The sequence below is a fragment of the Anastrepha ludens genome, chromosome 3, assembly GCF_028408465.1.
Source record: "Anastrepha ludens isolate Willacy chromosome 3, idAnaLude1.1, whole genome shotgun sequence".
Classification (NCBI taxonomy): domain Eukaryota; kingdom Metazoa; phylum Arthropoda; class Insecta; order Diptera; family Tephritidae; genus Anastrepha; species Anastrepha ludens.
Window position 1 is genome coordinate 123,294,565 of NC_071499.1, and position 13,834 is coordinate 123,308,398.

General features: G+C 33.2%; 1 protein-coding gene across 4 annotated transcripts in view; it reads left to right on the top strand.

The window, feature by feature from the left end:
- LOC128858989 (uncharacterized) overlaps positions 1-13,834 on the top strand; it is a 325,060-nt gene that overhangs the window by 185,002 nt on the left and 126,224 nt on the right. For all 4 annotated transcript variants that reach the window (XM_054095626.1, XM_054095624.1, XM_054095623.1 and 1 more), the window contains 2 exons: positions 747-978; positions 1,275-1,443. In XM_054095626.1, coding sequence (XP_053951601.1) covers positions 747-978; positions 1,275-1,443 — 401 coding nt within the window. The remainder of the gene's footprint in view (positions 1-746; positions 979-1,274; positions 1,444-13,834) is intronic.

Genomic DNA, 13,834 nt, shown 5'->3' on the forward strand with positions numbered 1-13,834 from the left:
TCTGAAAGAAAAATATATTTCAAAAATTAAAAAAAAATCTGGTAGAAAATCTGAAAAAAACACTATTTCGAAAATTTTCTAAAACTGAAAAAAAAATATAAACACATCATTTTGCAAAAACCAATAAGCCACTCAGGTTTTCACGTGACATACCACAAGAAAAAATGAAAATACTAGGAGTAAAGCGGGATTAATTATAAATAAGATATTACAAAAAAAATGTAAGTAAATCTGAAAAAACAATTAGTAAAAACTTGTTTTTAAAAACACCGAAAACAAAACAAAATAATAAAAAATAAGAAAACTATGCATCTAAAAAAAATCGAAAATTTTATGAAACAGAAAAAAAATTAATAAATGCCTATTTCAAAAGAACCAAAAAACCAATCAGGTTTTTGTGAAAATTAGAACAACAAACATATGAGGAACTAGGAAGAAACTGGGACCATTTATAAGTAGAAAATAAAAAAATGTGGAAGTAAAGCTGAAAAAAATATCCAACTTTAAATTTTTATTTTGATGTTTTCAGCAGTTTTATCCGCTATCCCATTAGCTTTTAGCGTTGAGCTTTTGAAAGCTAAAAATTATTGAAATATTCCAAAAATTACTAAAGTTAAAAGAGTACTAGAAAGTAAACAAACTTTCCACATACACAACATTAAAAATAAAAGTTCTCACTTTTTAAACAAGCACTTATCGAAATGATATTAAAAAAAATATAAAAAAATTGCATCCCTTTTTTGCAGATCTTTGATGACATGATTTTGGTTTTCTTCACAATCGAGATGCTTATCAAGGCGATAGCGATGGGCTTGTATGGCAAAAACACCTACATGGCAGACTCTTGGAATCGACTCGATTTCTTTATAGTTGTTGCTGGAATAGTGGAGTCTGTTACGAATGTGGATAATTTAAATTTCACTGCAATACGGACGATAAGAGTTTTGCGACCATTGCGAGCGATTAATCGCATACCAAGTAAGTACAGTAGGGAGAATTAAAGCAGCAGAAAACAAAAATAAAATGAAAAATCGTAATGCTACTAAAGTGGCAGAGCATGAAAGCTCATGCTTTATAGTAGAATTCAGTTTCACAAGCATTGCTATAGCAAAAAAAATAGTTCGAATTTGTATTGCAGACGCCAGAGTGCGTATACGCAACATTTTTTTTAGCACCCAATTTGTGAAATATTAAAGACTTTGTAACATGCAAAAAAACTTGAAACTCAGCTTCATTTTGAACATTCACCTTTTACTTCCTTTTTCCCATCTTAGGTATGCGCATTTTGGTCATGTTGCTGCTGGACACGCTGCCTATGCTCGGCAATGTGCTGCTGCTTTGCTTTTTTGTCTTCTTCATATTCGGCATTATTGGCGTCCAACTGTGGCAGGGCATATTGCGACAGCGTTGCTGGTTAGACGGTTTACCTATTGACAAATATCCGTAAGTACTGTATAATTGCAGATGTTCTCCATTTTCAATTTAAATCTACTAAAAAGAAAACAAAACTGAAGCAATAATGATTGTTTCTCTTTCCGCATTGCTACTTCTCTGCAACGTTCGTTTCTTTTTACTAAGTTTTAGTTTCACTTTCTATACTAAAAATTTGCTATACAAATTCGTTAAATTATTTTCTCGTGGCTTAGTAATTCTTTATTTTTACAATTTTTTTTTCTAATTTTTTAAAGGCTTCTGAATGTATAGTTTGTTACAATCAAGAACATCTTTTATGTAGCATTTAGCTTAGATTTTTTTGGAAGAATATTAAGCCAAATAATTAATTTGCAGCTGCGTTTCATGAAAATTGGAACCTAACTACTTATGTATATATATTTCAGCAGTTGTCATAAAAAAGAAACTAATATATTACAATAATAAAAGTATAAAGGTCCTAAATTTCTGTTTTGTGTATGAAAAAAAATCCTCGTAATAATTTTACTTATTTTAAATTATTATCTAACAAAAGCTTAGGTTAAAATTCTTTGTGATTTTCTATATAAACAGGCCTGTTTTGCAGTTCGCTTCCGGGAAACTCGTTCGATATTGAAATTAGTGGTGGTTGTCATTCTGACGTCGATTAAATTTTTGTGCTAAAAAGTATGATCCCCAAATCGTCGGTTTGAAAGCAGTCAATTCAATTTTGCTGTAATTTGTAGATATTACTACTGATTTTTTGCTTTTTTGAATCAGAACTCAAAGCAGGCTTGTATATCCCTCTAAGAAGAAAACAGTTTATTTTTTCTTCTTAAATACGTTTTTTTTTTCTTCTTCTATTTAACTTATATTGAAATTTTAAAATAATATTTCGGCTTTTCATTAAAAACATAGAATCTGCTTTCATTGATTTGATGCTATTTTGTATATTATTTTTTATAGTCACGTTGAACCACTTCAAACAAATGTAAACTTTTTTCAAAACTCCTGCTTAAAATTTGTAGTTTTTATTAATCTGACTTTATTCAAATTTAAGTTTTTCTTATTTTTTTATTTTTGTTTCATATTATTGTACTTTATTTTATAGTTTCTTTGTTATTTTTTTATTAATTTTACTTGTTTTGTTTTAATCTATTTTGTTGATGTTTTTTTTTTAATTGTGTATGGTTTAGTTTTCATATTTCTTATATTTTCCTCTTCATTTAAATTTTTTATATGCTTTTGAAATTTTCGATTTCTTATTTTATAATATTTAATATTTTTTTTATTTATTTATTAATTATTTCTTTTAATATTTTTTATATATTGGTTGGTTGGTTGGTTTAAGGGTGACCCCGCATCGGAGTGCCACATAGACCGCAAGTTGGGTCCGTTGTGTTGCCCTAGAGCTCATTATGTTATATGATTTCCCCACCTAACCGAGATTTTTATTGTAGATTTTGGTCAAAGATATTAATTCGTTTCGAGAATTTGATGAGAGATTCGATTTTCAGGTTCGAGAGTACTGAAAGATTGTCAATTGTTGGAGAGCCAAGAAGAGCGAGTCGACTTCTGGCTAGACCGGGACAACTGCACAGCAAGTGTCTGCTCGATACTTCCTCATCCTCGTCCTCGCAGTATCTGCACAGGTCGTTTTGAGGAACCCCGAGCCGACGTGCGTGAGTGCCCAAAAGGCAGTGACCGGTGATGAGAGATATTATATGCCTTAGTTCGTGTTTCGAACGCAGGTAGTTTCCACTCGCCACCTCCGATCAGCAATGCTGTGAAATTCTCGATCAATGAGCAATTTGCATTCCGCTCTCAACGGAATGTGGATTGTGGGTAAGTTACTAACATTTGATTGCGCAGCTCCAGCTCTTGCGAGCTCATCAGCTTTGCAGTTACCTTCGAATCCACTGTGACCCGGTATCCAGATAACTTGGACAGAATTCTGAACACTTATCTCGTTAAGAGATAAGAGACAGGATCGAACCACATCTGAGTGGGTATAAGAGGAGCTGAGTGCTCGAACGGCCGCTTGACTGTCGGTGCAAAAGCGGATATCCTCTAGTGATATTCTATTTTCTAAGAGAGTTTTCGCAGCATACCAGATAGCGCATACTTCCACTTGGAATACGCTACAGTAGTCGGGTAATCTAAATGATAGATTGATGTGAGGGGAATTGGAAAAGATTCCAAATCCCACTTTGCCGTCTTGTTTTGAACCATCTGTACATATAATCAGAGGGCCATCGATTTCGGTTAGATTTGTCTTCCATTCTTCCCTAGTTGGGAGTGAACAGGAGAATAGCAAGGGTGGTGATGGAAGACTTACATGATAATCTATGTCGGAAGAGATAACAGTGTTCCTGTTCAGTATGGCCGAATGGCCAAGATACTTATTCCATTTCGATATAGCATTCATGCGTGTCGCTGCTTTCGCTGCAATCGCTTTGCCAGCCAGATCGATAGGGAACAAGTGAAGCAACGTATTTAGAGCCTTAGTAGGTGTTGTACTTAAGCATCCTGTTATCAGGAGGCAGGCTGTTCTTTGGACTCGATCAATTGTGGTTACTCTGCACCGTTTTTCGAGTGCTGTCCACCATACAACCACACCGTAGAAGAGTATCGGTTTGATGATCGAGGTATATATCCAATAAATGATCCGAGGTGAAAAACCCCAGGTTTTGCCTATAGCTTTCTTACAAGTACAAAGAGCTATGAAAGCTTTTTTACATCTGTTTTCGATGTTCAATTTCCAACTCAACTTCCTATCTAGAATAACTCCTAGATATTTAGCTGAATCAGATAGGAGTAATGATTCCCCTTTTAAGGTTATTGTTTGCAGTGGAGGAGATTGTTGTTTCCTATTGAAGAGAACAAGATCTGTCTTTGCTGGATTCGCATTTAGTCCGCATTCGGTGCACCATTTTGGCAGAATATTGGTTGAGCGTTGCATGAGCTCAGTGAGGGTATTCAGGTGTTTGCCTGACACGCAGAGAGCAATATCATCTGCATAGGCTACAACCTTGCAGCCTGCTTTTTCGAGATTTCGAAGCAAACTGTTTACAGCGAGATTCCAGAGAAGGGGTGAAAGTACTCCGCCTTGAGGAGTGCCTTTGACGGCGTACATTCTCATGCGGCTTAACCCAAGCTCTGAAGTGATTATTCTATTTTGGAGCATTTGTTCGATCATCTTTCGGATGGAGTAATTAATACCCAATTTGGCAATTTCAGACAAAATAGCGTTGGGTTCAATATTATTAAAAGCACCTTCTATGTCCATAAATGCCACAAGAAAGTACTCCTTATTGTGAAGGGAAGTTTCCACCGTTTTGCATCAGTGAATGAAGTGCCGTTTCAGTCGATTTTCCTTTAGTGTAGGCATGTTGTGCCTCAGAGATCAACTTAGTATCAAGTTGGGTTTTGATTTGCTCATCTAAGACTTTTTCAAAAGCCTTTAAGCAAAAAGAGGTTAGGCTAATGGGCCTGAAGTCGTTTGGTTTGCAGTGTGAAGGCTTCCCCGTTTTCGGAATGAATACTACCTTCGATTTCTTCCAAATTGTCGGAAGGTAAGAGAGATTTAAACACTTGTTAAAGATCCTTGTTAACCAAGGCAGTAGAATTTCCAGTCCTTCTTGAAGTTCTGCTGGAATGATGTTGTCAGGACCTGGTGATTTAAATTTAAGCTTAGTATTACTGTAGAGATGCTATTAGAGCTGATTAGATCTGATCTATTCCCATAATTACTCTGAAGAGTACTGGGAAGTGCAGGTAAGTTGGCAACACAGCCTGGAAAGTGAAATTCTAGAAGTATTCTAAAAGTGTGGTCAGTTTAAGTAGTCCAAGTTCCATCTTGAGTCATGATAAAACTGGGAGAGACTGGGTTTGATGCAAGAATCTTGCGTAGTCTGCTTACTTCTGAAGTTTTCTCTAATTCTTGAGTGTATGATCGCCAGGATGTGCGTTTTGCACTTCTGACAGCTTTCTTAAAGTCTTTGAGACATTGTCGATATTCTTCCCATTAGTCTGTTATTTTAGATTGGTTAAAGAGTTTCCGAGTTCGATTGCGAAGTTCTGAGATTTCTGGAGTGCACCAAAAAGGTTTATGCTTACCTCCTGTTTTTGTCAGGGGACAAGATTGTCGTGCTGCGCTTTGACACGTCTTCGTTATCATGTTGACAGCGTTTTCGATATCGTTTTTATTTGCCATTTCAAACTGCCTGATATCAGGAAGTCCATTGGCAAGATGTTCTTTATATTTGATCCAATTCATACGTTTTTTGTTAAGGTACTTCATGGGTTTTGCCGTTTCGGCTTTTAAAGAGAATGTTATATATTGGTGGTCGGAAAAAGAGTGCTGTTTATCAACGCTCCAGTCCTGCACCAGTTGTGTACATGATTCGCTAGCAAGAGTAATATCGAGTTAAGAAACGTAGGGACATCACCTCTATTACATATATCAAGCTTATTCGCTAGAATATAATCAAAAAGTTGCTCACCTCGTGTGTTGTTGTTTGTACTGCCCCAAACAATATTATGTGCATTAGCGTCTGCTCCAATAATGACGCGTTTCTGGTTCAGATGCGCCGTATTGACGAGCCTTCTCACTGCTTCAGGAGGAGGCGCCTCCGCTGCGTCGTAAGGCATGTAAGCCGACACAATCCAAATCGGGCCGTGGACAGCTTCAACCTCTATGGCAGTGGTGTCAGCATTGCTAAAGGGAAGAAGAAAAGCATTAATATGTTTTCGAATGAGAATACAAGAGCGCGATCTAACGTTAGCCTCACCATGAAACAAGGTGTAGTGCCTATCTTTCAGGCCGCATATCTTGTTGTTTGATATCCACGGTTCTTGGATGAGAATGATGTCTTCTCTGAGGTCAGAGAGACGAAGAATGAGGGCTGCCGAGGCAGCCTTAGAGTGGTGCAGATTAATCTGCAGCACTTTTAGACGAACATTCAATGACTGTGGCGTTCGCGTCGTCACCGCTATCTAAAAGTCTATCCTCGTCCTCGAGTTGAATGTTAAATAAGTGTCCCACAAGTTCGCTGTTCGATTCCGAGTCGGACTCAATTGTCGAAGCTTGTGAGAGAGGCTTATCGACATCCATCTTGGGGGCCGCCGTACTCTCTTTGCTGGGTGCGAGGAGATTTTTCGGCTGATAGGTCCAAATGGTAGTGGTGATGAACCCGAACGCCACAATCCCCTTGCGGTCGTCCAGTGCTTTAACGCTTTCCTGGTCCAGGAGCAGCGTGATATGTCTGGAGTTTCCTGAAGGCTCTTTCACCTTAACTACCCTCCAGTTTTCGGTGGGTAGGTTCGGGTTTCCGATCTTCAGTAGCTCCAGAATAGTTTCCGGATCGGATGGCTCTAGAGGTATTCTTGCTCTGCCGCGTGGTTGGTTTGGTATTTCGCTCTTATTGACGAGCTTGAGATTCGCCCCGGGCCATACCTCGCCGAGTCGGTCGAGGGCCATGCCGTACAGGTTGACAGAACGTTGATCCGAGCACGCGATCAACTTGACCCTTGCCTGGAACCATCCCGCGTCAGAGCAGAAAGGAGGAGGCCCTGGGTTCTGCTTCAGAACGTCCAGGTATCCCAACTGAAGTTTTCTCTCCACAATCTTCCAGTTTGATGGAGAGATGAAACCGTCAGGGTGGCTCTTATCCACCACCGCCATGACCAGACTATCTCTGGCAACTTCGCAGAACTTGCGTAATTTGACCTCAGAGGAAGCTTTATGCTTCTTGGGGTCGTTGGAGCTATGAGACCGCTGCCGCTTAGCTGCACTCGGTTTTTCTTTGGACGCCTCATACTTCCGAAGGAATTCCCGGGCCCAATCGAGAGTTGCCTTTTGTTGGTCGGACAGCTCCTCCTCAGGGGTTTTGCCGAGCTTTTCCATAAGGAAAGTGGCTCGTCTTTTATCTCTATATCGACGGAGATGCCTCTCAGTTTCTGGCAAAACAGTTTTGGTTATTGATTGTTTCTCCGCAGCCGAATCGGTTTTGGAGGAAGAAGCCACAAGAGAATGCGGTGTTGTCTCTTTGACGGTTTTGCTCTTAGTGAGCACTTTCGACCCCGAAGGGGGGGTTTTTGACCCCGCCATAAGTTTGGAGGAGCCAAGAGGTCTTCCGCGTCGGGAAGGAATTTTTTTGTTGCGTTGTTTGTTTTGTGTTTATTTTGTTCATTTTTTGCGGGGCGGTCACTCAGCTGACGAGTCAGCAGTCGTAACCAGAGAGTAGGGAAATAATGGGGTTCGCCACGCCAGAGCCCTATGCCGTGGTAAACCGAATTTAAACTGGGGTGCGACAGGTGCCCCAGAGTCCGCATACTAGCGACTTAGCTCACCCTAAGCCATGCATCCCTCGGCGTGTGCTGTTCCACCTTGGATTGGTAGCCTTTGATATAAGGAAGTGGCCTTCTCCCCGTGAGTCCATGTTTATTCCATTCGTATTAGCAGAGACATGACCTACTAATACGAGTGGCTTCTCGCTTTCCACCGAAGTGGATATGAGTCACTGCCAGCAATTATGGCAGTTACGGCACGCGTGCAGTAACACTGCACAGCATGTTGTTCCCCCTACCATAGTTGTTGGTTGACGAGAACTAGGCCGGTTCGCGAGTAGGCTTTTACCAAGGCTATGACCTACTTAACCACAGAAGATAACTGTGGCATATCCTATCCACCACCTGGGACGCGCCGCAATAGGTGCCCAACCAAAGGGTTTTATATATTTATTATTATTATTTATTTATTAAATTATAACTAAAATTATAAATTAATATGCTTACAGAACTAGCTACCAGGGCTATTGGCTATGTATGATTTAGTTTTTAATATTTCTTACATTTTCTACTTTCGCTTAATTTTTTAATATTATTTTGAAAATTTTTATTTCTGTTTTATTTGATAATTTTTTCCAATATTTTTTCTTAATTTTTTTAAATTTTTTTTTTCATTTGTTTTTTTATATAAATTATATTCTTAATTTAGTAACGTCTCAAATTTCTTAATTTTTTAGGTTTTATTCGATTTTTTTTAATTATAATTTTTTTCATAAATAATTTATGTTTTAGTTTCAATGATTCTTCAATTTTTTCGCTTCTCAAATTTTTGATTTTGCCTTTGAAATTTTTAATTTTTTTTTTATTTTATTCAAATATTGTTTTAATTTTGACTGATAAATTTTTTTCAATCATGCTTCTTACCTTTTTTATTATTTTTCTTTTTTGTTTTTGTAATCATTTATATTTTAGTTGTAGTAACGTCCTAAGCTTCTTAATTTTTTAAGTTTTGTTTGAATTTTTTTATTTACAATATCATAATTTTTTTTCTGAATAATTAAAGTTTTATTTTCATTGATTCTAAAATTTATTCGCTTCGCTTAATTTTTGATTATCCTTTTGCATTTTTTAATTTTATTTGATAATTTTTTAAAATTGTATTTGACATTGTTTTTTATCTGATACATTTTTGCTAATTTTGTTTCTTACCCTTTATTATTTTTATTTTTTGTTTTTGTAATAGTTTGTATTCTAGTTTTAGTAACTTCCTACATTTCTTAATTTGTTACGTCTTTTATTTATTGTTTTTTTTTTGTATTTATTTTTTTAACAAACTTTTTCAATAAGCAAGCAAATAGAAACTTTAATTTTTTTAACAGAACTTTTCAAAACAAAAAAAGTTATTTACAGAAATGATTTTTTTTTTTTCGAAATAATTTTTGTTCTCTTGCCTTCATTTTCATTTTATTAATTTTTTGAACAGCTTTCGTATTAGATTTTATATTTTCCATAAAATCCATAAGTTCATTTGCTATTTTTCAATTGTTTATAGAATTAAACAAGTAATTTCCTTATCCAGAATTTACTAGACTTATTTTTTCTTCTCTTCGGTTTCTTCTCTTTAATTTTCTGAAAAAGCCTTCCTACATCTTTTTTTTTAATTTTTTTTAAACTCGGTTTTTTAATTTATTTTTTAATTTTTGTTATTCTTTTGCCTTAACTTTTCGTTTAAATAAATTTTGTGAGCGGACTTTACAGTAGTTTTGTTTTAATTTTTAAAGTGTACCTTCGGTTATTTTCCTTCCCTTCTTCACGAAATAATTTTTTAATTTATATTTTGTTAATTTTTTTTTTAATATATTTTTTTATAAACCCAATCAATTGTTGATTTTATTTTCTTTTTTGCAAAATTTTCATTATTTCTTCAATTGTCTTCCACTGCCTTGAGTTTTTTCTCCATTTTATTCGAAGCTTTGTATGTTTCATAAATATTTTTCGTTATTTTTCTTAACCTATAATTGTATATGTACATATGTATATATGTATTCCTAACCAAAAAGTATAAATTTGTGTTAATTAATTAACCTAGGTTGCGTTTCTTGCCAATTCCGATCGCGCATACATATGTATATAGACATATACATTCACAATATAAATATGTAAAAAGTGTAAAGCAGTAAAATATTAAGGGCAGCGTAATAATCTTGAGAGCTTTTTTGAGCTTTATATCAGCTTTTTTAGCCTGAATAATTACTAAGTGTTTTGTATAAAGCTTTGCAAGAGCTTCCTGTGAGTTTGTTTAGTAGAAAGTTATTGAGTAATTTCTTTTTATTAATTTCCAATTTTTCTTTACCTTTGTTTTTTTGCAGTTTAATGTGTAGTTGAAAATTCAGAAAATTTAAAACAAAAAAATATTTTTTAGTATTTGGCTTTTATATATAGCTTTTTTTACTGTTTTGTGATAAAAAACTCTTGCTTTATTTTTAACACTAAATAAACTTCTTTTGATTTAAAATTTTTGTAATTTTACTATATAAGAAATCTGTGACACTATTTATACCAAATTGTATTTTTGTAATTTCAAATTTTTTAAGTACAAGCTTTTTAACTTTTTTTCTTTGGTGGTGTTTTTTTCTGATTTTTTCCGACATATAATTTCCTTCTTTCGCAGATTTTTTTTATTTTCTTGGTTTTTCCCCCCGACATATAACTTTATTTTTTTCGTTGATATTTTTGGAATTTTTTCCAAAATAATTTCTTTTTTATTGTTTTATTATAAATTCAACTTTTGCCACATTATTAAAAATAAGATATACATATTTTTATTTTATTTAAAAAAAGTTGTATGAAATATTTTACATTTTTTTTCTTACGTTCAAGAACTTCAAATTTTTATGACATGATTTTTTTATTGTTTTATCGGAAATAAATCTTCTAAGCCATTATTTTTTTATTTTAGCACAAAGTAATTTTTGTTGTTGTTGTTGTTGTTTTGTTTTTTGAATTCTGTAACCCGTCTTGATTCAAACATCAACCGAGATAAAGAAAAAAGCATAAATAGCAGACAATTTACAAAAAACTGTGGAGCATTCCCCATGCCTGAGCATACCCCTGAGTATTATTGACTGCTGCATTTAATGCAAATTTCCACAACTACAATTCTCTACTGAGATGTCAGCTGCCTGACTGTCATTGACTCTAAGCTGCAGCGATTGCTGACTGCTGCTTGCTGACTCCCGGCTGCCGTCTGACTCAACGCAGAGTGTTTGAGAGTATTTAGAGCAGTGCGAGCAACTGGATGCCATGTGGCATGTGCTGTGTGCTCGGTGTCCCACTAAGCACGTCTGAGTCACTTAGCAGACGTGTTTGCAATCAATGATACGCTCTACATTTACGACATTTGCTTTTTGCCCAGACATGTGTATATCTTCGCATTTCTCGTCTCGTTTTATCAGCTTCAATAATAGCTTCAAATTGTCATTTAAATGCGACATGAATACGAAAAAATGTGAAATAAAACTTTCAATAGAAAATATAATGACTCAAAGCTAATCGCTATTGAAAGCAGAATTTGCTGCCTCCTTTCCCTAGCTTCTGTCATAACTGTCTTTAATATGCAAATTAATTGCTGACTTCTTTGCTGCTCAAACGATAGACAGGAACCTCCGTTGGTTGCTGGCTCTGCTTGCCTGTCTGCCTGTCTGCTTGCCTGTGGTGCCTGCGATGCACATGCCCACACTTATACAACCATACCAATTTGTGGATATATGCACATGTACAAGTATAATAAATCATGCCAACTCGCTCACATAGCGCTCGGTAAACATTGTCTATCTGAGCAATTGCAGATTTCAGGCGCCCAAGTAGCGATATTTCGTCGTCTTGTCATACATGGCGTACGAGTACTTAGCATTTATTATAGACACATTCACATGTCTACTATACGCGTGTGTGTTGTGCACTTATGTGTTTACTTAAGTACAGTTTTCGGTAAACACCGAGCTATGTAGGTAGCTGTGTGGCAGTTCTCAGGAGCAGCAAAGTTGTTGCAATTATTTTGGGCACTGAACTTTTTCACAATGCCACGTTGAATAAATAAATATAAGCTTTGAGAAAATAGCTGCAAAAATGGCAAAAAGCGAATAGGGAAAAAAACAAAAATTTAGGTGCTCGTGGATGGATTTGTTATTTTCCTAGTTGGTAACCAATCTGTATGTATGCACCTATGTAGTATTCCCAGTGAAATATTTCAAAGGTAATCTACTTTTCCTCTATTTAATCTAAAATTTAAAATTTATTATTGATTTTTAGACTAGTTTTAATTTAATTTTCAGTTTACTTCTTAACTTCTTTTTAATAAATCTTACATTTTGTTTTTTGATTATTTTCTCTTGATTGAAATTCTGAGCATTTTTTTGCAATTAATTTTAATATATTGTAATATTTTAATATGTTGAAATTTTTTTATTAAAATTCCACTTTTTAGTTACTTTTCTACCCTAAATAATTTTTTTTTACATTTTTTGTTGTAATGTTTTTCTATCAATTTAATATATTATTATTTTCTTTCAGTTGAAATTCTCAGTATTTTTATTAATTTATTTTCTTTTATTAAAATTCCACTTTGATTCACTTTTCTAGCTGAAATAATTTTTTTTCTAAATATAATATAAATAATAATATAAATAAATAAAAATGACTCTTCTTTTTTATTTTTATTTTTTATTTTTAAATCTAACTTTTTTATTTTATTTATTTATTTTTATTTTTTTATATAAATTTGTTTATTGTTGTTCTTATAGCCGCACAAATATTCCCCATACCATTATGATAAATGTTGCTGTATGTAGTAGCAGTCCTTAGCCGGCTATAAATCCGAGTCATTCCGGTAACACAGATCACTCTGTCGACCTGTATAGTTCATCGAAAACAAAAATGCCTTCTATTTTAACTTTTGAAATTTTAATTTTTGTTTTTGTATATTTTTTGAGTTTGCCCTAGTTTTTTTTAGATAAATAATGATTTATGCCTATGTGGTACAACGATTTTACAGAATGCCTAGGAATCGTTAATAAAAAAAATTACAATATCTTTTTTATTTATAGTGCTTATTTAAATTTTTTATTTTCTTCTTGAGTTAATCCTTTTTTTTATTCTGTATTTTTTATTTCAACTCTAAAATTTTATTTATTTTATTTATCTGTTTATCTTATTTTTGTTTCTTTTTTCTTATTTTAATGTTTTTATAAACATTTGTTACTTGTTCTTATACAGTCCTTGACCTTATATAAATCCGAGTCATTCCGGTAACATATAACCGAAAAAATGACTTATTTTCCTTTATTTTTGCTTTTGAAATTTTAATTTTCTTATTCTTTTTTAATTTTATTTCAGTTTTTATATTAATATTGATTAATGTCTACTTTGCACGATGCTTCTAAAGCATGTCTAAGAATGATTAATAAAAAAAAAAAATTAAAACCAAAATTTTTTGTTGTTATAAATTTGAAATTTTTTTTAATGTGTTTTTCATTTTATTTATTTTTAAATTTATTCTAAGAATCGTTAATAAAACAAATATAATAATTAATGTAATCTTTATTATTATTTTTTATTGCAATAAACTTGCATTGTTTTTTTTTATGTATTATTCTATTTTATTCGATATAAATATTAATTTTCTTTGTTTTGGACAATTTTTTTAAATATATACATATATAACTTTTTTTATTATTTTTTAATATTATTTTAGTTTTTTCATTAATAATGATTTATGTCTACTTTGCAATGGTATCGTAAAAATCGTTACTAAAAAAATTAAATAAAACGAAACTATTTTTAACTTTTTTACTATGTTTTTTTACAATAAATTTGCATTTTAATTTAGTTTTTTCATTTATATTATTCTGTTTGTGTTTGTTTTATTCTTTCTTTTAAAATTTTATTTTAGTTTTTATATTAATATTGATTTATGTCTACTTTGGAAAATACTTTTAAAGCATGTCTAAGAATCGTTAATAAAAACAAATAAAAAAAAAATTATATTTTTCATTTGTAGTGCTTTTTAAGACTTTTCTTTATTGTTATAAATTTGTAATTTTTTTACTTTGATTTATTTCTTAAATTTATTCTA